Source organism: Hemiscyllium ocellatum, chromosome 37, assembly GCF_020745735.1.
Source record: "Hemiscyllium ocellatum isolate sHemOce1 chromosome 37, sHemOce1.pat.X.cur, whole genome shotgun sequence".
Classification (NCBI taxonomy): Eukaryota; Metazoa; Chordata; class Chondrichthyes; order Orectolobiformes; family Hemiscylliidae; genus Hemiscyllium; species Hemiscyllium ocellatum.
The window spans coordinates 26,328,249-26,355,500 of record NC_083437.1 but is presented as its reverse complement, the minus strand read 5'-3'; the positions used below and the strand labels follow the sequence as shown (position 1 = coordinate 26,355,500).

The window sequence follows — 27,252 nt, the reverse complement described above, 5'->3', positions numbered from 1 at the left end:
TTATCTCTAACAAAATTTCCAAGACAATGCAGAGATAATATTTTAAAAACTGAAACCTGATCAAACAGTTGGGTTTGAGGAGGATCTTAAAAGAGGAGAGAGACGTGGAGTTGAAGAGTGTCGGCAAATTTTTTTTCATTATTCATTCATTGATGGCATCTGAGCATTGCTGACCAGAGCAGCATTAATTGCACAGAAGGTAGTTAAACACATTGCTGTGGGTCTGGAGTCATATGTTGGCCAGACAAGATAAAATTAATCAGATGACATTTTACAATAATCAGCACTGGTTACATGTCATCATTAGTCAGCTGTTTATTCCAGATTTCACTGAATTCAAATTTCACCTTCTGCCATGGTAGAACATTAGCCTGGGATTCTGGGTTACCAGTCCAGTGGCATTACCATTATGTCACCAAGTCTCCCTCCGGTGACAACACACAAGAAAATACACAAGATAGTAGAGTTAAAGAACCAGAATGAAGGAGAAAGAGAATTTGGAGCCAGAGGAGATTACAAAGATAGGATGAGGGGGATAGCGAAAGGATTTAACCCAAATAGGAAAGTTTTAAATTGAAGGTAATTGGGGACCAGGAGCCAACAGGCCTGTGTGACCCAGCAGAGATGAGCACATTGGTTTTAATACAGGATAGGACACCGATAACAAGAATATTGGATGAGCTGAAGTTTATTGAGGATTGTGGATAGAAGGTGGGACAAGATGGGAATGGGGAATAGAGGAGTGTGAGGTGGCAAATACTTGGATGAGGGCTTTCATAGTAGACAGACTGAGGTATAGATGGATATGAGTAACATTATAGAAGTGGAAGTAGGTGGTTGATTATGATGGTACAGAAGTTCAGGGTCAATTAGAATTTGAGGTTTCAAACAAACGTAAGCACATGTTCAGAAAGGAAATGGAATTGGAAATGGCTTACAGAGTTTATAGTCAGGCTAAACTCAATGGCTTCAATCTTTGCAATATTTAAAATAGCAACTCATGATTGATTCAGAATCAGATGTGGTAGAAGCAGATTGAAAACAAGTGACATGAAGACATCAGGAAAATTTTGTGTAGAGAAAGAGGTGAGTGTTGTTTACATACATGAAGAAACTGACATGTCTGAACATGATGCTGCCAATGGGACAGCAGGTACACGGTGAAGAGCAGGGATCCAAAAGTAGATTGTTTGGAGGTTATGTAAGAAACATGAATAAACCTTGGTTGGAGGGGGTTAGGGTTACAGTGAGGTTTGGAGGAATTAAAAATGGTTCCAGAATACAATCAAGGAGAGATGATAGGCAAGGATATTGAACTCCTCAATGGTTCCAGCAAGATCATGGAGGAATAATAATCTATCAATGGTTACAATCATGTTCAAGGAGGTTATTGAAGTAACCAGAGTAACCTTACTGTCTGCAATACTTCAAGTACTTCTTGTCATAGAAGAACTGAATCTGCAATTAAATTTCGGTACGACACAAAAAGGGTTACTTGGTCTGTAAAACCAGAGGCCAATGACAAATCTAACTGGAGAGAGCATGACATGGAGATCAGCATCTAAGATACAAATATAAGTAATCACCTTCATTCTGCCCTCATCAGACAGGCAAGGCTGGCAGGTGATATATCACCCAGTTTCCTCCCTGCAAATTGTATAACCTCTAATTCTGATATACAATGCATCATCTTTGCTACTATCTATAATAACATATCATCTGTCCTCTTATGTGTATGATGCACTGCTTGTTAACCTGACGTATAACATATTTTGTTTGTTTTGTTACATGCTCCTACATCACCTTTGCTCCTACCTGCTGGTGTTGTCATCATCTGAGTCAATGAAGCTGCTCGAGTCCAGCTCGCTGCTCACCACTGTGGAAGCACTCTCATAGCCACCTGCACTGCGATGCCGATCTGTTTTAGTATGTCCATTTACTCGTGGAACTGTGGGAGAAGTGCTATGATGTTAGTAGGCTCAATAATGTCCATCAATAATTTTCACTTATTCTAAGACAGTATCAAGCATTTCAGTGAAATAACATCCAAAAAGTCCATCAAGAGGAGTAGACTGCTAATCAGTATCGAGTATTTCACCCATTACCAGCTATTGACTAAATGAGATCATTGGAGATGCTCAAAGGCCCTACAAATGCTGGGTGATGGTAGTATGGCTTTAAGAGCTATATTTTGCCCTGGTTTCTTTTAAATGAAGAAAGGTTGAGACAGAGGTGGCTGAGCAATCTGTTCCAAAGCCAGCAAAGTAAACAGTTTGCAAGCCTTAGATTTTCTTTTTGAAAATTCTAGAAACAGCCTGAATGGGTGAGGGTCAAACACCCACAGAACGAGGATCTTTTCTTTAGTTTTAGCCTTCAGTAACAGTTGCTGGGATCTGGAAGCTGGATGTAGAAGCTCCTATTTCTCTCCCTGTTTACAGTTAAAAGCTCTGGTTCTGTTCCTGCTGCTAGGATCACATGAGAGATAATCTATTTTACTGAATTAACTTTTGCCAAGGGCGTGTATATGAGGTGTTACTCTATTGGAACATTAATTAGTAGTAATTAATATATTTTTTTTGTTAAGCATTTTGATAGTTACAGTTAAGCCAATCTTTTCTTTTCATTTTGTCTGTATTTTAATTATAGTGTATGAATAAAGTGCATTTTGTTTCAAACCTGGTAGTTTGACCAATCAAATTGCATCTGGAACACAACGCCTTACACTTACTTATAAAATGAGTAGTTACAGACTAGACTACCTTCTTCATATATTTGGAGGGGAAATGGTCAGGTCCACAACCACCCTTCCACAAAAAAGGTGCTTTCATTATACAGTCTATAGTATAGACCTTTTCTACATACAACACAAGTGCAAAGGTCCAAACAGTGTTTATACTCCTCATAAGCCTCCTCTCACCTTTTTCCATCTAATTTTGATCCAAGACATTCTTCTAATATATTCTCCCTCATGTGCTTACCTACATTCCCCATACACTCTAGTCACTACGACCAATCAGTTATGGGATATGCTACCGGACAGTGTGATACAGGCAGGTATCATCATGGAATTCAATATGCCATTAGACTATTAAGATAGGGGAATGGCACTAGTGAATTGCTTATTTGGACAGGAGGCACAGAAATGAAAGCCTGACCAGTTTTCTTCTGCGATTTTGAGTGCAACATTTGATCCATTCTTTAGAGAAAGTAACTTTCATTGAATTCCCTAATAAGATTGTCTTATAGGGATGGCTCCTAGATCTGACGAACCTGCAGGCAGAAACATCATCTTTGCACCGATTAATCTCTTCCATAACGATGAAGGCCCCTCTCTGGTCACACCTCAGAAAAAAAAATCTTCTCTTTTGGCTTTCCTGCTTACATCTTCTCAGTTTTGGTCTCATTCTAGCAAATGTTTTTGTACCTTTTCCACTGTCGTAATATCTTTTTAATAATATTAAGAACAGAAACTGGTCACAGTACTCCAAGTATAGTCAAACTAAAATTCAAGTCATTTAATATAAGTTGTCTGTTTTTCAATTCAAACCTCTAGAAATAATTTCTAGCATTTATATATGTTTTAATGGATTTATTAACCATGATCACTATTTTCAAAGATTTGTCTATCCTTCTGTTCCATTTAGATACTTACTTTTCAAGGAATGTGTGACTTTCATATTCCTGCTGCCAAAATGCAACAGCTCACACTCATCTATGTTTGTCTATATAGTAGCTCATACGCAGTTGTATCTTTCCAAAGACTGACAAAAACTCATGAGGTGACAATTCAGAGAATTATAAAGGTTCAAGTACACACTAAATAAATGTTTGAGCAGTGAGAGGGGGAATGGGAACAAGGATAAGAACAACAGCAAGGAAAGAGAGAACGGGAGTAATGGGGAAGCTGTACTGAACAGCAGCATCATGGGAAGAAGTAATGTGTCAGAAACAAACACATCAGATCCCTCCTCTCTTTTTAACCAGGATTTCTGCTCATAGCTGGCACTTAACCTCTGGTGTCAATGTTTCCCATGGTGATGGTCACATGCTCTACCTTATCACACTGAGTGCCAGTAGATCCTCACTCTGGCTGGACTCTACTGGGACTTGGTCTCAAAAACTGCTGGAAGCCCAATCACATACTTTGCTACAAAAGGACCCAATATTGTATCGGAAAGGATGGAGAATGAGGGTCCAAAAATCTCTTGTACTCAGGAGAAGAAATTTGTCAATGAAGACCTGGGAAATGTGGGACTTGGGACATTTCCTCAAATTTTAGAAAGCACAACAGCTTGGCTTTCTTACCACCCTAATGTTGTCACTTAGCCAATGAATGAAATGCTTCTTGGCTCCATTGGCAATCGTTTTCACTTTTGCTGGATTCTGTTTTTGCAAACCATGTGACTGAAGGCTGAGTAACTGCACAAATTTCCTGTGATACCCAGTCTGTCAGTACTGCTAGGCTCAGTATCACACCAGACAGGGCAGAACTGGTGTCATCCCTGGCATCAGTTATCATATCCAGTGTACCCAAACTAGAACATAATATCTGCACAGGCATCAATCTAGGTATACCTAGGCATGAAGCCATCAGTTAGTGTGTGCAAAAGGGCTGTTCAGGTGATAGCCTGAGAACATATATCACTGATTGCATTTCTGCCTCATGATATGTCTAAAATCTAGTACACTATACTTACATAACTGAGAAAGACTATTCATTTAACCTATGCCAGTGGTTATGCTGCACTTGCATAGCCTTCTACTTCTTCCTCCATCATGAGTTTATTTAGATTTCCTTTGAATGCACAACATGATTTGTCTGTACTCCCTGTGATAGCATGATCTTCATTTACATTAGCCTATTTTAGATTCAGAGCAAAGTTGGCAGTGGTACAGACATATGAAGCCAAATAATGTCTCCATAATTAATATCAAGAAAGGCTGTCTCTTTAAAACAGAACTAACTTGCCAATCCTGCTCGGATATAAGCAGTTTTTTTTCCATCAACAGAGCAAATATTCTTAAGTTTCCCACTGTCTGCCCACTCCAATTTAGACAGGTGGCGAGAATAAACCTCAGTGGCTATGACTGCTGCAATTCATATTGATTCCACACTGAAGTATATATTGCCACCTAATTAAAACTGACCAGTGACAATTGCTTATAATCTCTCTTCTTTATGAAGGGCTTGAACACTGAACATATAAGGGACTCCAATGTTTATTGAAGCTAGAGTCAAGCATTAGTAAATTCACAGGTTTCTCACCTCCCTGATATCTTTGTAACTTAGACTGACAGACCGCAAAATATTCAGTTCCATCCCCACTTTGAGTAGAATAAATTAGCTCCAGGGTCACAGTCATTGACCTCAGCACCATGAGGTTAGGAAGGAGAAAGAAATTAGCCATTTGAAGACAGTACATGGTTCAGTTATTATTACTTAATAGTGACACCTCACTCTATACACATCATGTATGAAGTTGACACTGATGGTAAAGCAAATGAAGCCTGTGAAGTTGTACTCAGTAAGTCAGTGTCTGCTAGAGAGGAAATCAGAGCAGGGTGTGGAACAGGAAATTCAGGTCAGCTTGCAGAAGCCAGCTGACTTAGTGACAAGGAGGGAGGCTGGGATACATTAACTTGAGATTTGGTTGGGGTAAAATGAGATTGAGGCATGAATGGGAAAAGGATTAAGGTGAGAGTAGGTCGAAGTGGGATGGGGCAAGGTTGAGGGAAGAGGCCAGGACAAGGGAACAGGCAAGGGTGAGTGAAGAGTGGAGGAATGGAATTAAGCTAAGTGTGGAGGATTTGGAAATGGGGCTCTGTATCACTTTGTGAGGTATTTCATATTTTTCATCTTTAGAGGTTGGACAGATTGCAAATTGTTCAAATATAAATACAGCTTTGCTTGTTTTGCAATAATTGAATAAAGGAATACAACTAGGATAACAATGGACCAATCCATCCCCCCTTGCTCCAGTTGATGCTGACTGCAAATAGCTGGTTCACTCGTGTAAAATTTAGACAGGATCCACTCTAGAGTGCGTCATGGTTGATGCCATATATTTCTTCAGCCATTTTATACCTACACTGATAAACCCGGGGTGGTGGCTCAGGAAAGCATCGCAATGGCTGCAGTGGTTTCAATAGCGAGCGTCCAGATTGGAGGCACCGATTCAGTTGAGAAGAGCATTGTGTAGAATCTGGTCTCTGTCTGTTTCTTCCAAAGCACTGCAAGAACCTAGACGTAACCATTGCTGGTATCACAACTTGTCCTTGTACCAAGCAAACGAGGGAGCTACAGTCCTCCTGTTCCAAGTGTGGCGTAATCCTTGAAGCGATAGGTCACCTGTATTCCCATACGCACAATACAGAAATATTCTACTGGGACAGAAGGCAAAACAGATCCACAGCAAATCCAAGGCTACTTCAGGGAAAAATGATAAATCTGCTGTTCCTTTGAAAGATTCCGTTGGGCATCATTTACCACACCGTAGATGTATGCTGGCCCTTGAATGGTGACAGCCACAATCTGTGGGAAAGTTACATCATTATTTCTACACTCTGCATCTATAACTCACCTTGCGTACATCACTGAATTGGAACTTGCCCCTCTTACGCAACAAAGTAGAACGCTCACAAAAACATGCTGACAGATTGGGGTGTATTTGACAGCAGTAGCCCTAGCTGATTTACCCCTTTCTAATCCAGGGACTCTGAGATCAATTGTAGCATCAAAGTACTCCCTTAGCTGACTGGTGGAATGATAGCTGGAAGCTTGCTGGTCTATGTGACACAGTATCACACTATGTGGTGAGATAATGCTCCCAGCTACTGGGATGCAGTTCTAATGGCACATGTTGCACAATGCCAGGAAGATTACCTTACACAAAGTATCAAACTATCCACAAGAATGAAAGTGAAAACAATTTGTGATTTGGGTTAAATGGAGGTCAACCCCACATCGACTGCAACCTCAAAATCAGCCAAGTAATGGGGGCTGAAGACGTAAAGGAAATGGTAGGCCAGGTAGCCTGATACCTACTCCCTCCCCTGGTGTTCACATATGTGGAGGAGGCATGCAAGTCACACTGTGCCAATGCATCTGAGCAACAGTTTGCTGCCAAAACCCAACTTCTAGGAGTTGAACATATTTCTCTTTAGAAATGAGAATGATTGAGTTTGACCATCATAGAAGTTTTTTTTGCATACCTGCAGCTAATTCATTTGATCTTACATTGCATTAACCTGTATTACTACTGACAGATAGCAATGCTGGTATACTTAATAAAGGTGATACTGAGCAGTGAGATTCTAGGTAACTAGGGAGTTGGTGATTATCTGGTAAATGTGTGAATTGGTAGTAACCCGACTTCTTTGTTGTATGAAAATATAATTCAACATTGCATCCTACTCAGTGTCTGCAATCATTCAGCAATTTCCTCTTGCCTTCCCCTCAGATTTTTGTTTTTATCAGTGGACAGTTTGTAAATGCTACATTATCAAAATAAAATTACCCATTGATTCAGTGGTAGAACATGATAGTGGCCAATCTTGAAGTTCTTTGACATCCAGCTGATGTGTCATCAGCCAGAGGCAATGGCTGGCACAGGAGTAGTGTCAGAGCCAGTCAGAAGCTCAGTGAAAGATTTCAAATTTGTGTCTTAATAATTCACTTTAAATAATCCCCCCACATCTGTAGCTGGATGCAGAAAATTGACTCTTAACATACTCTGCCGAGTCCCAGGAACAGCAGTGATATAGTGAATCGATCAACAATTGACACTTTAACAGTAGGGTTCTGCTTAAGTTATGCAGAAAACCACTAATTTTGGGAGCAACAGAGGCCATAAAGGCTAGCTGTGCACAGGTACAGAGTCTGGCAACAAAATACCTACTAATGAGCACATTTTAATAGCTAATAATATTAACACAGAAACATTGAATTGGAACAGTCATTGAAACACCCTAGATTAGGTCATAAATTACTTACTGTAAAGAAGCACAGCAACTTCCCAGAGATGCGAGCAAGAGTTAAGCATGCTAATTTAAACAGTATACAGAACTGTGTCTGCAGCAGCTTATGTACCTGTGATACAATGAAACTATTCCACTGACAGAGATCTTCTGTTTTTCAGGCAGTGAGGGGTAGTCGCAACAGTCGACAAGAATCCAATAGCAACAGCACATGCAAATTATCCCCCCTCCCCGCCTCCCTCTCTCTCTTCCCCCTTCTGTAGACCGTCAATGCCTGCCTCAGGCACCTTATTATTATGAAGGACCGATTGAGCGGCAACCGAAACTGAAGCACCATTTTATATCAACGGGTACCATTCTCCCCAGCCTTGGAGTTAACCCCCTCCCTGCCACTGCCTTTTTTTTGTTTATTCCAAGGTCATATTCTAATTTGTGTTGTTTTGATTTCAAAATTTTACTTTTTATATTGCTCAATTTTTTTCTGCTTCTTTCCTGCAGTGCTGACTTTCACAAGGAAATCAGTTTACTAGGTTCAGATTCCATCCTTTCCTGATGGAGCTGACTCTCGTCAATAGTGCATTTTTCTGTGCGAGGTTTTAAGTTGAGAACAGGCAGACTATTCCAAAATCAAGACATCATACTGAAGTTTGACCCTCTCTTTAACCAATCCCTGCATTAATACACTTTCCTGCAGAAAATCACCAATGAGCAGATGGAATCCAGAGGGATTTTCCCCTCAGTCATACGGGGGTAGGAGGACCAGCTTCAATTATCTAATTCAGTACAGATGAGGAACTGAACCTGGGATTTGCTCAGAAAACAGACTTGTTTTTTTTTAATGTCAACCCAAGAACACAGACAGGGCCTCAGTATAATGTTTAATCCAAAAAAAAGGCACCTCCAACTCCCTTAATACTCCCCACTGTGACGGAGCAACACTTATGTAATATTGCCTTTCTCAATAAGATCAGATGGGCCAATTACTAGGGATACAGGCTGGGGGGGTGGGTTGAAAAGAGATGTGTGAGGCAACTTTTTCACAAAGGGTGGTGACTGCCTGGAACGTGCTGCCAGGAGAGGTGGTGAAAGCAGACACAATAGCAGCACTCAAGAAACACCTGGACCAATACATGAACAGGAAGGGAATGGAGGGATACAGATCCTGTAAGTGAAGACAGTTTTGGTATGGAAGGGCCTAAACCTGTGCTATTTAGTTCTGCGTTCTTTGGAATGATGAATATCTGCATGCATATTAAAGAGACCAGGCCATTCCTGGATCATCATATCACTCTGGAAGATGGTAACACATGATGTTGCTTGATTAATTTTAGACAGCAGCCCTTCCCAACCTGATTGCAGCTCACTTGATGCACTATTCCAGGCTAAATCCCTTCATATTTCTTAGTGTAATCACTGACTGAAAAGTTAGTTGGTTGGTTGCAATTAGCAAGTTGAAACATTTACCCTTTCACTGTTATCACTATGTGCAATGGTGCTACCAGCTACAAGATGCACTGCCAGCAACTTGCCAAAACTGCTAGGACTACACCTTTCAAAACCATAACTCTTACAATTTAGAGAACAAGGGTATCTGGCACAAAAATGCTGACTATCAACTCCAGGGTCCTTTCCATTCACAAGCCAACCTGACTTGAAAATATATTGCTATTTCTTCACTGCTGCTGGATGAAAATCTTGGAACTCCCTCCCTCATAGCAATGCAGGTGTGCCTCACCACAAGAACTACAGCAGTTCAAGCAGGCAGCTCACCACCATTTGTTGATGGCATAAATGCTGGCACTGCTAGTGATACCTACATTCTGTGAAAGATGCAAATGAACTGTGAAAACTGCAGTCTGATAAAAGAATGGCGCCTTTAATTAACCTTCAATCCAGACATTTCCTCAATATCAGTTCCTACCCAAACTTCTTTTCCTTGGTTTTAAGAATTTCTTTCTGCATTTTAAAATAGTTCATAATAAAACACCTGCTGTTGCATTCCTCACATGACAGAAGAATCACTGTGCCATTCAAAGAGAGTGAAGACCTTCCTTCAAACCCAAGTGGATAAAAATGGCATTTTGCATTGTTTCAGTTCATAAAATCTGATTTACATTAACAGCTCTCAAGAATTCAATTTTAACATACACATTAATTTGCACTGAATCTCATTGATAATCTGAACATCTGGGGCTTGAAATTAATCTTTAGGTACGAAATTTAACAGGGAAGAAAAACTGGGAGAGTGTAAAACAGGCAGCTGATTTCCCTCTCCATCTATTTCCCACATCCAATCTGTGCTACTTTCTCAACAATTCCCAGCCCAAAACCAGATTTCTGAGAGCCCTTACAACCAGTTTAGTACAGATTTTTGTATTTCTTAGCATATTTACTACAAACAAAAGTTCTTCAATTGACAGATGAACTATCTGCACTCCCATCAATTTCTACCCACATGATCCCAATAAAAAGAAAAGTTGAAAGTAAAATGCTGCTATTAAGAGCACCGAATATGGCCTCAAGCTGAGTATTTGTGTGTTTGCGTGAGAGAAAAAGCACTTCCTTAGACACCAAGGAATTGCTAGTGTTTGATCATTGCTGATGGACACAGATTGATCCTTGTGTGTGACCTGCAAACTCTGCCACTATATATATTCAACATTATAGAACAGTGACAGGAGATTTCTGAAAGTGTAAATATTCAAAATATCAAAAGGCATAAGTAACTTACATCAATACAGTGCCTTTAATGCAATAGAAAAATCGCCATATGCTTCACAGAAATATTATAAAACAGAATATGATTCTGAGGCACATGATGATATTAGGTCAGATGACCAGAAGCTTAGACAGAGATTAGTTTAAGGAGTGTCTTAAAAAAAGCCAACAATAGAGAGGTAGAGAAAGGTAGGGAGAGTATTCCAGACCTGACCACTCAGACACTGAAGGCAATATTGGAGTGCTTAAAGTCAGGGAAGATCGAGCGGTAAGAATCAGAACAGTACGGCTATCTCAGATGGTTGTGGGCTGCAGGAGATTATAGGGATGTAGAGGATGAGGCCACAGAGACCTAAAAACAAGAATAAGAATTTTAAAATCAAGATGCTGCTTGACCAGGAGCCAGTGTAGGTTGATAAGCAGAGGTGATGGGCAAACAGGATATAGTGCAAGGCGAGACAAAAGCAGCAGGGTTTTGAATGATCTCAAGTTTACGCAGGGAAACAAGCTGAGTCTATGTTGAAATAATTGTCTGGTAGTGATGAAAACATGAATGAGAGCTTCTGCAGCAGATAAGCTGATACAAGTGTGAAGGTGGTGCATGATACAGAGGCATAAAGAGGTCATAGTCATGGCACAATACAGTAGTTCCCCCATGTACCCGTGGGGGATACATTCCAAGACCTACCGCGGAAGCTCAAACCATGGACAAGAGCGAACCCATTCACTTAAATGGGAAAGCTACCTTTCCAGCAGCTCCCTGGTTCCAGAAGGTTCCTGTAGTATGTTCGTGCCATGGTAAACCACGGGTAACTGAAACTGTGGATATGGAGGATGTCCTGTATGTGATTAGAAATTCATCTTACATCATGTGTTCCACCATGGTTGGAAACAGACTGGTTTAATTACAGACTGGTGCCAGCAAAGAGGATAGTGTCAGTAATTAGGGACTGGGACAGACACAGACAACAATGGGTTCAGTCCCCCTAATATTTCATTGGAAGAAACGTCTTTTTATCCTGTACTAGGTAGAAGAGCGGTCTGTTAATTTAACAACAGTACAGGAATTGAAAAAGATGGTGTTGAGATAAAGCTGGGTGTCATCAGTAAAAATAACAAAGTTATTTATAACCAAAAGAGTAGATGTAGATTAAAAATAGGTAGGGGCAAGGATGGATCTTTGGGCATTACCAGATGTGACAGTGCAGCAGAAAGAGAGAAGTCATTACAAGTGATAATCTGGCTATGGGTAAATAGATAAAAGTGAGAGCAGTCCCACCCAATCAAATTTTAGTGGACATATTTTGGAGGCGGACTTTGTGCTCAAATTTGTCAGTCTGTTGATAAATTGAGAAGAGGAGGGACCTTTGTCACAGTCATATAGGATGTCATTTGCCACACTGATAACCACAAAACGGAGAACCACATAACTGTATAATAACTAGCATGAAATTGTATATGATTAGAAATGGATAATAATTGATATGAACTAGTGATGCATTAGCATAATAATGCGTTAATTTAATAATGAGTATTAAACAGATCAATATTTAACTCACCCTGACTAACGTTAGGATACTGAAAATCTGAAACAAAAATAGAGTGCTGCAGAAACCCAGTAGATCTGGCAGAATCTGCAGCGAGAATAACAGGTCCTTAATTGGATAACATTAACTTGATAATAACTAGCACAGTAAAATTAGCACACAGCTGAATTTGTTTTGCATTGAAATCATGGCAACCATGTGACTTCAATAAAGCCACACACTATTTAACAGGACCTTCTCTTATTACACTTGTCTTTTGACAGTAACTGCATCAGTGAATAAGAACCATGCATGGAATAGGTGCAAATATGATGAAATGTAAAGTACATTATCTAAATGCACAAAGCATACATGAGAAGATTTAATCTGCATTGCAGGCTCATATGAAGAACAGAGCCAGAAAAGGAATTTCAAGAACTAGGAAAAATAAGAGGTGATGCTCAGTCTCACTCAGGACACAGTGACCTAGGCTGAAAAGTTAAGGATTGAGATGTAAGGAATTGATTGTTAAACTGTAAGTGCTGCTGTGATTCTCCCCTCCTTCTAACTGCTGCAGGTTTAATGTGGCTGATACCAGGGCCACAATCGGAGGTATTGTGAGGGCATTTATGCTATAGCCACTGAATCCTACAGGAATGATGCTGTTACTTTATTCTACTTCAAATATTTACTTTATTAACATTATACAATAAGTCACATCACCTGATGAAGAGCAGTGCTCCGAAAGCTTGTGATTTTAAATAAACCTGTTGGTCTATAACCTGATATCGTGTGACTTCTGACATTGTACTGTATGTAGTCAGAATAAGCATGCTCTCTACTCTAATCTTTTCAGCAAAATGTCACTAGTGTTGAAAGTTTCTTTATGAAGACTTGTCTCATTGACTCGGATCCTTTGGGATTAGCCATCAGGCTGATTAGACTTTACATTCCATCTCTTCCACCATCCCAGCAATAAGCACTTCCTTTTATAATGATTTCCTAATCAAATGTTGCACTAAATTCCTGATGACAACTTCTCAGTTTCATGGTATACTGACCTTGACAGTAAAACACCCTTTCCGACCTATGAATAAGTGTGCATTGCTTGGTCTTTTGGATGAAAAAGAGTTTTGCCCTACAGTTGAAAGAGTAAATATTCAACTCAGTGTATCCTGTTGGCTCGGATAGTTCTGGGATCAAAGCCAGTTTTAGACCCCATCTCAGCTAAATGTTCTTGCCTCTGTTAAGGTGCTCTTTAAAAGCCAAATCATTTTCCAAGCTATTTTGTTAATTGCCCAAATAGTATATGTGGTCTGATGTCAAATTTTGTCTCATTTGTTTATGCAAATTATTTTGGAATATTTCATCATATTAAACAGACCATATAAATGCAAGTAGTTGTTATTTAATGCCCGTGGATTAAAGGATAGCAAAGAATTCATAGTTCTGAAGAAGGGTCATTAAACTCAAAACATTAACTTTGCTCTCTCTGCATTGATGCTGCCACACCTGCTGAGCTTCTCCAGCAATTTCTATTTTAATTAAAGAGTTCAATAAGTTTGACAGAATTACCTTTAAGTGATTATGTGCAGGCAAGAAACAATTGCATTCTGACTTCCTATTAAAAAGTGTTCCTTCTTTAATCTGCTTTATCACAAATGATCAAACAATGACCATGGTGAGCACTACTCCAGAGATGGGCACTTTTGTACATGGGACCAATCGGTTAAGGACTAATAAAGGACAATTGGTCCCAGCTCCCCTTCTACACAATCACGCTGCTTTAATTTGTACATAACATCTCTCAGATTCTCCTCAACCTAATGCCCATCTGTAATTAAAGCTGACCTCGGCCATCCTCATGGATAAATTGCCTCTAAGCAAAACTATCCTTTTTATCTTTGGAACACTGACAGCAGCATTATACCAACAGTGACCTCCTAATTACAGAGCAAGAAAAGGATACACCATGTTTGACCCTGAGAGGTGAGTCTTCTCGAACAGGGTGGAGGGGCAAAGAAGAGAAAGAATGAGAAAATACTGCATTTAGTAGTGCACTGCTCAACACATCTAGCAACTTTTATGTTGAAGGGAACTATAAGGGATTGCCAGAGGATATCCAAACACAAAAAAAGGTACAATTTCCTGTTTTGAGGTACCAGGAGTCCCACACCCAAACCAAGAGGCCAAATAAGCCAATTGGTTCCTTTACTGTTTGTAACCGGATCATTTTTGTCCATAAATATTTAAAGACAACTCCTAAATGTCACCCATTCCAGTATCTGATCTGGCACAATTGTTGACAACAAGCTCCCGGGGCTTTGTTCAGGGTCAGGAGAGAAGTCAATTCCAACCGTCCTTAGTTACTTGCTTCACAAAAAGCCCCTCAGGACATTCATACAGTTGGAAAAGGTATGTTATCAGATGGTACAGACGTCCTCCACTTTCACCAACACTGGCAAAGGTCACTGAACAAAGGGGAAGGAACACTTCAGAAAATTGTAATCAAACAACTTCTGTTTAGAATTATGCTACACTGGTCGACTAGGGGTCAAACCAGCTTCACTCAATCACTCAACACCGATACCGTTGTTTCCTGTTCAGGCAATTTAATTGTACACTTCACACAAAGAAAAAATAGTTGTAACCACACATTACACCACATAACATGTAAACAGCATATACTTTAATACATAAGAAGACTTCCAAATGGGTTTGAGTTCCCATGCCCCTCTTGTCTGAGGAGAAGCTGGAATCAATTGTCCTTTATTAGTCCTTAACCGATTGGTCTCATGTATAAAAGTGCCCATATCAGGAGTAACATTGGGAACATGATGAGACTCCCACGAATTTGGACATGCAGCCATTCAAGTGGTGAGCAACATCAGAGGGAAAATAATGTTACTGAAGATAACTGCCATGAAGACTGTAGATTTGCCATTGTGCTGTTGAGTGTGTCCGAAGGGATAAAACACAGGACAGTCAAGCCACTCCAAAGAAAACTGCCAAAATAGCAATTCACAAAGTAAGTAGTCATCCACATTCACAATAATGGAGAGGTGGATGGACAAAGGTAACTTAAACATATAGCTGGGGAAAATGTGAGGTTTCTGACCAGAAGGATTACATAAAGAAAAAATGTCCTCTCATCTGAGACATATTTAGATAATTCTTCAATGATAACATTGTTGAAGTTAGATTTCATATCAGTGAAATTGCATTGGGCTAAAAGTCTTGTTCAACCATTGGAATTCTCTCTAAATAACTCCTTCAAGGGTATCATCAGAAAGAAGTGGGATTATTGGATAACTGGAGAAGACACCGAGGAAAGCAGTGTCCAACCCTGTATAAATGGGTTGTAGAATGGTCTGGAATGAAATCAGATTAGAAATCATTCATTAAATGTGGGATATTCAATGCATTTCATGGCACAAATGATGATTTTTGAATGATATAATAAAATATAATTTATGATGATAATTGCTGAAGAAGATGAGGCTGTTGATCAATTTAGTGATTCAATTCATGAAGCAAATTGGGAATGTTATTTGATTCTCAAGGAAGAGGGTAGTGTTCTCTATACTGTGAAGTAAATGGAATTAAATTATAGAAATGTATATATGTGGCTTTTGATTTTAATAAACTCAGTGCACACAAATTAATGTATGTCTCTATGATAGTTATTATTATAAAGATGTGATAATAAAAATACTTTATGGTCTCTTTTGTATTACACCTGGGGCAGGGATGGCAAGAACAGCCTCCAATCTAGCAGATATAGGATAATAAGACAATGAGAGGAGGTGTATTTCAACCCTTTAAAATATAACTCATGTAAAAGATGAATTTCTATTTTTTGGCTGAAAATTTAATCGCAGAATTCAGACTTTTACGTACATGTATATGGTACATCACTGGCTAATCAACAATATGAATTACATGACTTCTTGGTGAGAGAAATGTACTGTTTCCCTTCAGATGGTCAGATCAAGGGTATGTAATGTATGACACTGGTGTGGAAGCCAGTATTCATCACAGCACTGAAAAGGCACTGCTGCAGACTTTATCACAATTTTGTCACTGTGTCTTTTCATCACACACCCTAGCAGTGTGAGCTTTCTTTTTTTTAGGGGGGGTTGCTCTCTGGGCCATTTAATTATTAGGTTGATCAGCCTTTCCTCACTAATACAATTTCATTGTTTTTTTTGTGAAGAGTTGTTCAATTGATTATGATGTAAGACATTCAGTACAATCTCACCGCACTATTAATTTAATTTAATCAAACACCAGCTGTTAACTAGAATGAGGTGACATGGAACATTTGAATGTTGTGTTTGGTTTGAAGACCTCAGTCAACAATAAGGTTGAGAATAGAGGAGCAGAATTAATCAGCTTGAACCCCTACCCCCTCAAACCTCACCTTTTACAATGCTTAGCAGAGAACTAACTATACAACCTCTCCTTTGCCCTGTGTGGACACAGAATAGCAATCAAATACGATCTGAAAAAAAACAAACTTCATGAATAGGCACAGTCTGCTTAAAATTTCTACACACCCAATCCCAGTAGACTTCTCGTGACCAAACCACATCCCAGTCACCCTCATTAAATAGAATCCCTGATCCAAGCACAACATTCCAAATCAAAATCCTCATCTCTTAAAATTCTCAAGACAAATCCTTCCAATAAATTTTTAACATTTCTGCAAGGTTTTCACCCTTAGCCAGCAGCAGGTTTCACTCTTCCACTTCTGGCTTTATTTCTACATTTTCTTGAGACTCATTTTCTTAATGTTGTTTGGAAACTGCTTCTCAGCCTTTTCTTCCTGCAACTTCCACCCCTTCATGCTGAAGGCCCAGGCATGCGTTCCAATGGCACTCAATGTTCAACTTAGCTTTTTTGCCAATCAACATTTCAAGCACGAGCCCCACTTCACACACAATATTTATATTTATATTTCATTCCAGTAGGCAGCATCCCAATTTAGCTTCAGCAACCATCCTATGTGGTGATGACCAAAGTTGCACAACCCGTTCCCAATTTTGTGACCCTATACTTTTCTGCCTAGGAGAGAGCACCTGGACTGGCTGAAGTCAGCAGCCCGACATCTGTGAGCAAGCCTGAGGCAGGAACAGAGAAGGGCAGATGCCAAAGCAGTTATGCTAGAATACTTGTATCTGTTCATTGGGGCATCAGTCCAGTTTTGCAACTGATTGTTAGGCATGAATTGTTAGGTATGCTCACCCTCTACTCACCACCATGCCATCTGTATATCCCTATATCCCAAGTCCCCTCCATGCTTCTCATTTCCCCTATGCACCTTACTTACCCATGCGCCTCTCACATCTGCCCCCCACCCCCTCCCCAAATGTGCCCTCCACAACCCCATTTATCTTCCACATTCATTTATCTAGTATATATTATGGGCAAAACTCATGCTAATCTGTCAAAACAGTCAGCCATTTGTTGAACCAGATCGTCATCCGTTCAGCCTGTTTGAAAGGTTTCAATGTATTCAGCTCTACATCTTTTGGTTGTACAGCTGAGAGACAGAATCTTATTAGGAATGCAAGGCTGAGCTCCAAACCTACTGGTAAATTCAGTTCTGCAGAGGGTCTTCATAGAACTGTGAAAGAAACTGTGTGTTGAGTCAGATTTAACATTTTATGAGCTGTTGAGAGACCTGCATATCTTCGAATCAGATGTTGAGTGACAGTTTATTATAATAGATGTATGGGTGTGTGAAAAGCTCATTACATTTTTGCAACTGGAGTTTGCATCACTTCATTTATTTTGACTGGTTCATGAGCATTTCAAATACTTATCTTTATTATAAGGCTTATGACTTCTGCCATGGTGGATACCAGAAGGTCTCAAAAGATTCAGCAGATCATTGAATTTTAAAAGAAGAACGTTCAGTATCCAAGTGGCACAGTACAGTCAGATTCTTAAAACTGTTGTGCACAGAGGAGAATTTTATCTATACGATGTCGTAATCCAAAACTAATTTACAGAATTCTGTTCAATTTAATTGTCACATCTTTTTAAGAGTGAGTATAATAATCAATCACTGCATTAAAAACGTATTTAACTTATCATAGGCCATCTAGTTAAGGACGTCTCATGGCAAAATGGGTAGAATCCCTGACCTTGGGCCAGAAGCTCCAGATTGATTGTCACTTAAAAAAACATGCTGTCCAAGGAATGTGTGTTCATTATGCAGCCAAACAGAGTGAGTATCAACCTCAAATCCTTCCAAAGCAGGTCAACAGCAGGTAATAAAAGTGAATCAATTCATGGCCAATCATGTAATGGAGTCTCTACTATCACTATCCAAAGCTCCAGACTATAAAATTCACATAAAAATGCATTCTGACACAGCAATTTAGGCACCAATGAACTGTAAAACATATTCAACCAACTGATGTTGACTACACCACTTAAGTTACCTGTCAATAAGTTCCCAACTCCTCCACAGTCTTCCAAGATTCACAACTCCTTTGAGATGCTACAATGTTTTCTAACAAAATGGACCTGATTCTATAAAAAACATGTCCAAAACATCAACTCTAATAGGAAACAGGATTTACCACGTGCAGACTTGCTACTCATATACTTATACCAGAGCCATAAAAATCCCATACATGGAAATGGGGAGCAACATTTCTAGAACTGAATCCCATCTACATTTTTAAATTCCTCCAGCCCCATTTCAACACAGATAAAGGCATGAAAACTAAGTTAAACTGTCCTGTGATTGCTTTTATTCTATGTTAAAAATTAGACAACTGAGTCAGACACATTAACGTTAAATACTATCAGAGAAGTCAACAATGACTATCTGGAAAACATCTAATAAAGGGCTGAAAAGTTGCATTCATCTTAAGCATTTGCTTCACAAAAGAATACTGAGAGGATAGGACTGCAAGTCTCTATACTCCACAGAGAGAAAGTAGCTGACTAAATCAACTTACTTGGCTCTTCATGTAATTCTCAGCTCTGCGCAAAACCACAGTATTTATGAATCAGACTGCAGGTCTAGAGGTTAAATAGTTACACAGTATCAATACTTAATCTGAAAAAATTAACAATATTTAGTCATTAAAAGCAAAAGGAGATGGACACCAGAAACCATGGCCAGTGATTAATCCAGTTTCTTTATTTCCTTCATAATCACGTCCAATTCTTGTCTCACGAACTTCCTTGATTTCAATCTCTTCGTTACCTCCCGGATGTATTAATTCTTTATCTTTCTCTCCTCCTTTAAGATATTCATACAAAATCCATTTTTCTTTGGTCAAGCTTATGGGGAAATGTCCTGATATCATCTCTAGTGGTTCAATGTGAAACACGTGTTTTATCAATTGATAATACTCAGAGCATCATGGGACCTTGTGGTATATTAAAGGTACCATACAAAAGCTTGTTGTTCTTGTACTCTCAACATGTCTCCAAATTCTGCCTTTCCACAGTCCTCGATACAGTCTATGATGGAAAACCAACTCATTATCCTTTGCACCATTTATACTGGCCACTTCATGGTCCTTATCCCATACCTTGCTTCCTCTTTGGATAGTAATGCTCCTCCTCAGTTCCCTCATGTTAAATCTCTAGTGCCTGGATTTTGAACAATTAATTTCCAGCTATTCTATGACCACTGCCTGCCCAAAGTGGGTAGCTTCAGGGACAAGCACAATCTATAAAGTAAGGCTAGGAATAGCTATTAAATAGAGAAAAAAAAATATTTTTAGGCCAGAGGGAGGGTGCTGCATAAAGAAGCAAAAATAAGCTCAGGTAAAGTATTTTAACATCAATTCCTGCTCTGTGATGCCAGTTACTAAACGAGGCACACACAGAAACGTAGAAAGAGACATGCAATTAACCTGACAGAATCTCAGTAACAAAATGATTACATGTTAAAATATTATGTACAGTATCAGTGCAAGAGAGAGGGAGACTGAGGGAGATACAGCACACATATAATTACTATGATTATATGTTACAATATTTTTAGTGTGGTAATTATCAACAAGTAACTATCAGTGAGAAAATTAGATAAAAATAAACATATTTAAATGGAAGGTAGTAAGATATTGAAAGTCAAAGATGCATGTTCCAACTTCTGTAACTGTAGATTATCAGATCGGATTTTACCTTTGCAAGAGAACCTGAAACCTGACTAAATATGCTAACTGACAGTGTATGACCTTTAACAAGTGACATTTAAGGACTTGGGGAAAAAAAGTAGTAAAACTACTGAGGAGGACAAAGTAAAGTAAGCGATGGTCAAATCGTTTATTTAAGGAAGTAAGCTTTAAAAAGCTTCTTAAAAAAGGCAGTGACGCTGAGGAAGGAAAATCCAGAGTTTGAATCTCAGCTATAACTGAAAAATTTAAATTTGGGATATTCAAGAGACAATAGCTAGAGCAGTACAGGCATTCCGTGACCTGAGATAATGGAAGTGGAGATGAATGATCATAGAGGAATATGAAAGCAACGATGACAGTTTTAAAATTAAGGCACAACTTAATCATGAGACAATGTAGATCAGTGAGCATAGCGGTGATAATGAACAAGAAATGGGGTGAATTAGGCAGGGGCAGCAGAGCTTTGGACAACTTCACATTTATAGAGAGTACAATATCGGAGGTTATATAGGAATGCTTTGGAATGGTTAAGTCGAGACATACCAAAGGCACAGGAGAGCAGCAGATGAGTTTAAGTAGGGGTGGGAATTGAGTGATGTTCAAGAGGTGGAAGTAGGCAGTTATAGTGATAATATTGACCTGGGAACTCATCTCAGGTCAAACATGTAATCAAGATCGTGGACAATGTGACTCAGCCTGTCACAAGAAAGTTATCAGAAAGAGAGATAGAGTCCCTTGGGATAGAGTTTTAATTTCTGCTCATCCAGTTCTGATTGACAGACAAGATGCTAACAATTTTGATTTAGTGAAAGGTCAAGAGACACAGTGGTGAGATAGAACTGGCTGTCATCTGCATCATGTCATTGGATCAAGTCATTGAAAAAATGCTTGCACTTTCAATGACAAGCTCCAAGTACCTGTAGCAGGTTCAGCTTATATCTGCTGTTTAAATATAGCTCCCTTGTGAAAGTGAGAGTACATTATAACAGTGGAATAGACAGAAAGATGCCTTTTTCACAAAGTAAATAGAGTGTTGCAATTTGAACAGCAACTTTGAAATACAATATTGGTACTTACCTGTGCATTTGCTCCTCTCCTTATGATTGCTGCTTCATTCATACACAAACAGCAACGAGCACCATTAATCAGGGGAGCATTTAGACAAGTTACACCCGGCAAGTGAGTGAAAAGCTGGAACTGCCTGCCAGAGGACAGGCAGGAGTCTCAAATATGCCTCATTACATTTCACATCTTACCCCTTAGTACCAACTACAGATTCCACAGAGGCACTCCCAAAATGGCCCACACTCTGACAGTGCCAATTCCAAGCTAATATAAACTCAGGCTAACAGAATGAAAGTGCTTTGAGATAAAAAGCTTTTACTCCAGGACATGTTGTGCTTTAAAATGGTTATGTTTTGTAATTTCTAGGTATATTAGTTATGTATGGTTATACTGAGCTCTACTAGTTTGCTGGTATTTTATATATTTTGCTGTATCTGGCAACATTACTTCACTGTAGTGATAAAATCTATTTTTTTCTAATATGTCTCCTAATTTATTTGGAGAATGAAAGAATCCAGTATGGTCTTCTGAAAGTAAATTCAATTAACTTATTTCAGGTTTTAATAGTCATTGTGGAGCTGCACATGGCTTTTTTCACTAAAAAATATTGAGGGGTATTGGAATTTTTCAGAATATCACAAGGTGTGGCACTACATATTCTCACACTGGTGATTAACTTTCTTGGAATAGATATAAAAAATTAAAAAACTAAGGGATACAAGTGATGATTGAATGAATAATTCCGCAAGGGACAGCATTTCAAGGAACAAATCAGAATATTGTAGGAAATGACGTCAGTAAGATGATCATCACTTTTAAAGAAACCAAGTTAGGAATTATACACACACTGTTCACTCATTCTGAGATTGACCATGTACTATTCATGTATTGACAAATCAATTAGGATTCGGGATGCCTCTGAATGTGCATAGGAGCCAGTAGCTTGCAAGGATCATTAGGCAGTGCTTTTTTTGTCATTTGGTGCACAATAATAAGATTGAAGACAGAATGAAAATTATGGTCAAGCAACCATCCAGACAGCCAGAAAGAACAAGCTGATATTCCATTGTGAATCGACCGAACCCAGTTTTTTTTTTACTGAATATCATTTTTTGTCATTATTAAGATAAACTTGATAAATTCTCTGAAACTTGTGAAAGCATACTTGCACCTGGAATGGTCCTGCAAGGGCTAGCATATATTTAGATTTGCACTCTCAACTCAGTCTATAGATGTAATTGATTTAAATCTTGCAGTTAAAGTGAACACATATACACACAGAGCAAAAAAGTACACAGACATTGCCGTCATCGAACAGTGTTCCATATTATTTTTATTTATTCCTATCATGGCTGTTTAACTACAGATTGTAAGGTAAGGTAATAAAAACAAAGACTTGCATTAATAGAGCACACTCTCTACTACTGAACATCTCAAATTACTTTATAGCCAATGAAATATTTTTTGAAATATGGTCACTGCTGTAATGAAGGAAACAGGGCAGAATTTTTGTATACTGCAATTTCCCATAAACAGAAGTGTGACAATCTTATTGAATGAGGAATGAATAATGACCGGGATACTGCAAATAGTTCATCCATTTTTCCTCAAATCGTGTCATGGGATCTTTTATGTCTACCTGAGAGAAAAGGCATTGTGATAAAGGTTTACAATGTATTAGGTTTTTGAGGGGATTTGAGTTCTAAAGTAGGGGTAAATGGGTTTTTGGTTTCAGTTCTATGAAAGTGACTTTTTTTAACAAAGGTCAGACACAATTTTTAGCAGTAGGTCAAGACAGCATTTCCAAGAAATCATGTGACTTAAGCAAAATGACAAGTGAACATATAACTGCAAGGATATTTACAAGGTTGTGCTTTTAGGGCCTAGAAAAAGAGAGGCCAAAAGCAAATTAAGTTCATAAGAAAAGATCCATGCCTGCAGGTGTGCTGTTTAGCAACCTCAAAGTAATTAAAATAACTGGGAAAAAGCCTGAGATTTTCTTTAGTGGAGAATGACAAACGTCAGAGAGTTAGATTGTCCGTGTTTCTTGGGAAGAGATAGACAGAATCACAGTTAGTGAATGTGCAGAAAGTCACCGAAAGGAAAGATTTGCAACCTTGTTAAGTAAGAAATTAAAGTTGAGTGTCTGAGTCAAATGGTTGAATCTTTCTTTTTGTTGTTTATCATTGGGTACTTCCAAATATTTCAAAATTGTCTTATATCAGTATATATTTTTTAAAAATACCTTTTTTGTTTTTTTTTCATTTGCAAACGGAACTTCATGGCAGTCTCTTGGGAATATGTTCAGAGACTGACCATCAAGATAGCCAAACAGCAAAAATAAAACTTCTAGTTTATCAAACCAGGTTGGAGTCTGACTTGCCATTAGATGGATCCACACTCCCCACCAACCCAACCTCCACTCCCGGCACTTTCCCCTGCAACCACAGGAAATGCAAAACTTGCGCCCACACCTCCTCCCTTACCTCTCTCCAAGGCCCCAAGGGATCCTTCCATATCCGCCACAAATTCACCTGCACCTCCACTCACATCATCTATTGCATCTGCTGCACCCGATGTGGCCTCCTCTATATTGGGGAGACAGGCCGCCTACTTGCAGAATGCTTCAGGGAACACCTCTGGGACGCCCGAACCAACCAACCCAACCACCCCGTGGCTCAACACTTTAACTCTCCCTCCCACTCCACCGAGGACATGCAGGTCCTTGGACTCCTCCATCGCCAGAACATAACAACACAACGGTTGGAGGAAGAGCGCCTCATCTTCCGCCTGGGAACCCTCCAGCCACAAGGGATGAACTCGGATTTCTCCAGTTTCCTCATTTCCCCTCCCCCCACCTTGTCTCAGTCAAATCCCTTGAACTCAGCACCGCCCTCCTAACCTGCAATTCTCTTCCTGACCTCTCCGCCCCCACCCCACTCCGGCCTATCACCCTCACCTTGACCTCCTTCCACCTATCACATCTCCATCGCCCCTCCCCCAAGTCCCTCCTCCCTACCTTTTATCTTAGCCTGCCTGGCACCCTCTCCTCATTCCTGATGAAGGGCTCTGGCCCGAAACGTCGAATTTCCTGTTCCTTGGATGCTGCCTAACCTGCTGTGCTTTAATCAGCAGCACATTTTCAGATCAGATGGATCATAACAAAATAGCCTTAGTTAACATCGCATCCAAAAATCTGCATCTCTAACAGTGCAGCTCCTTGTCAGTCCTGTGTTATCAGCCTTGATTTTTCTTCTGAAATTCTAGAGTGGGATTGAAATTGGAAACTCTGGCTCAAAGGAAAGAATGCCAACAACCATAGTTGAAAGACAACTTATAACAAAAGGTTAAACTATAGTCTGCAAATGGGAGTTGATCTATAGCCTGTAACTGAGAAATGGGGAGAAGAAACATAGCAGTTCAAATGCAGCCTATAACAAAAAAGATGGTTAAACTCAGGAATGACATTGATAGGAAGAGGAAAGTTAAACTACAGCCCGTCTGTAAAAACTCAAATTATAGTCTGCAACTGAGAGTTAAATGATAACTGTAACTGAGGATTACCTAGTCACGACACACAGCCAGATTTTGATTGTACATATCATCAATACCTGACTCTGCCATTTCAAGTTTAATTTCTAGTTATGATAAATCAAGTTTGGAGAGAACTCCTGACCTCTAAGGATCATTACACGTGTCAGTGAGCTGCTCACAGCCTGCTGCAGGTGCTAGGAGTGGAACGGAATGAGTTTGACAGCCACCATCTGTTCATCTGGGGTGCTACAAAAATTTTAATGGTGAGAAGCAGATTGTCTGTAGACAAACAGCTGTCTCTGAAAATATTTTTGTTTTGGTAGTAAATTATTGAGAAATTTGAAATGTTCTACCACCCTGTTCTACATTTAGTCAGTCACAGAATTCATAAATGTTTGCGACTAGGACTTGTCAAAAGCACAAATTAAGGTTAGTTAACATGAGGTGGGAGAGCACAGAGTGGGCACGCCAGGCAAGAGCATAATCAGCGGGCACATCAGGTAGGAGCACACGAAGCAGACATGACAGGCAAGACAGTGTACAGTAGGCATGACAGGCAAGACAGCATGAAGCAGGCACAGAAAGTAGGTGAAGGTGGAGAGAACACATCACGCATGGTATAGTGCAGAGTGAACTCCTCCACTTCCTGTTAACACACTGTCCTGTGTGAACCCTTTCCCTGGTTTATTGAATTGTCCTTCTGAACACTTTATTCTCAGGTGACACACCATCCTGTATCATCCTCTTACCACAACTGTAAAACACAATTCTAGGCCATCCTGAACATATTATTATGATGATGTATGGCAGCATTCTTTGTAGCTCTTACTTTCATCCTGTTTTAAAGATAAACATGCAAACGTACACCACCTGCAGCCCTATACTTCAGGAACTAGGCTGCAAACAATGAGTTGGAAGGAATGTTCCACAGTATTGCCTAATCCAGATACAGATTTTAATTCTTATTTTGCCTGTTCTAGGGGTAAGTGTCAGCCACCTTTGAGGTTGCACAGTTTAGAAAATAGCACAGATATGGGTGATCCCAAATATTCAGAGCTGGAGGACAGTATAATAGGATATTTAGTAAAACTGCAATTCTCTCAATATCTTACTAGCAACATAATAATTTCTTCAGAGAAGACATCATTTCTCACCACTGAAATTTTTGTACCAGCACAGATGGTGGCTGTCAAATTCATTCCATTATTTTCCCATAACATTCCCTGAACAGGCTGTGAGCAGCTCACAAGCATACAGCAATGGTCCAGAGAGGTCAAGACCAAGGATCCCTGTCAAAACACTGATAACCCAGAAGTGAGCATCTCTGTTCAAATAAAGTGTACTGATCACAAGAGACCATGATCTCCCCACATACAGTGTAATGATCCAGAGAGGCCAAACACAGCTTAATAGATAACTTACCATTTTTAAATGTATTTAATCACCAGCCTCTGCACTCTCATGAATATTGGAATCTAAGGCATTGGGAAAATACAATATATCAAATGCTACTGCCCAAAGACAACCCTGCGAGTCCAAATTTGTACTTGTTGCCTGTAGCGTGATGTATTTTTATTTTGCTTGCCGCAGATATGGCTGAGCTGTTTCTGAGTACAGTTTCATGGATTGTGTGAGACTGATGCCTCAACTAAGGCCCAATCTCATACGTTGGCCGGGACTGTCACAATTTCTAAATAACCAAGAGAGGAATAATGACAGAGAAATGATATGTAGAGACTTTTACATCAGTTAGTTAGGCCAGTTGTATAGCATCCATAGATAAAAGATCAAAGAAATGTTAGATGACTTTGCATTTGTTGATTATTTCTTACAAATGGGTGCTACCTAATATTTTGACTCATTCATGTTAGACAATCAGACATCTGACAGGTTCAAGTAATTACATAACTAAGTTACCAATCAATGTTTTTGCCTTGGATATGTGAGGCTTTGGATGTGTGAAACTGCAGAAATGCATCAGATTCAAAACTTGTACTTAGACAGCTAGCATTACAGACTTGCGAACACGGCACCATCCTCCAACTAGGCTGGGGTGTGTATGATTATATAGGGAAATATGTCTAATCACATTCCTTATCAAGTTAACATAGTACTTAAACAGCACACCTTTCATCAGGTCAGCCAGGTTTCTTGTTGAGAATCAATTAAATAGACATCATAAACAGTATTTACAGATACAGGCTGCTGCAGTTATTGACAGCTCCTGTCTGCTTGCTCACTGATTAATGCTGTCAGGATCCTCATACTGTACCACAATGAAT

General features: G+C 39.4%; 1 protein-coding gene across 1 annotated transcript in view; it reads right to left on the bottom strand.

The window, feature by feature from the left end:
- Nucleotides 1-27,252, bottom strand: part of LOC132833511 (segment polarity protein dishevelled homolog DVL-1-like) — a 127,593-nt gene that overhangs the window by 25,364 nt on the left and 74,977 nt on the right. The window contains exon 5 of the mRNA XM_060851851.1: nt 1,816-1,948. Within this exon, the coding sequence (XP_060707834.1) occupies nt 1,816-1,948 (133 nt within the window). The remainder of the gene's footprint in view (nt 1-1,815; nt 1,949-27,252) is intronic.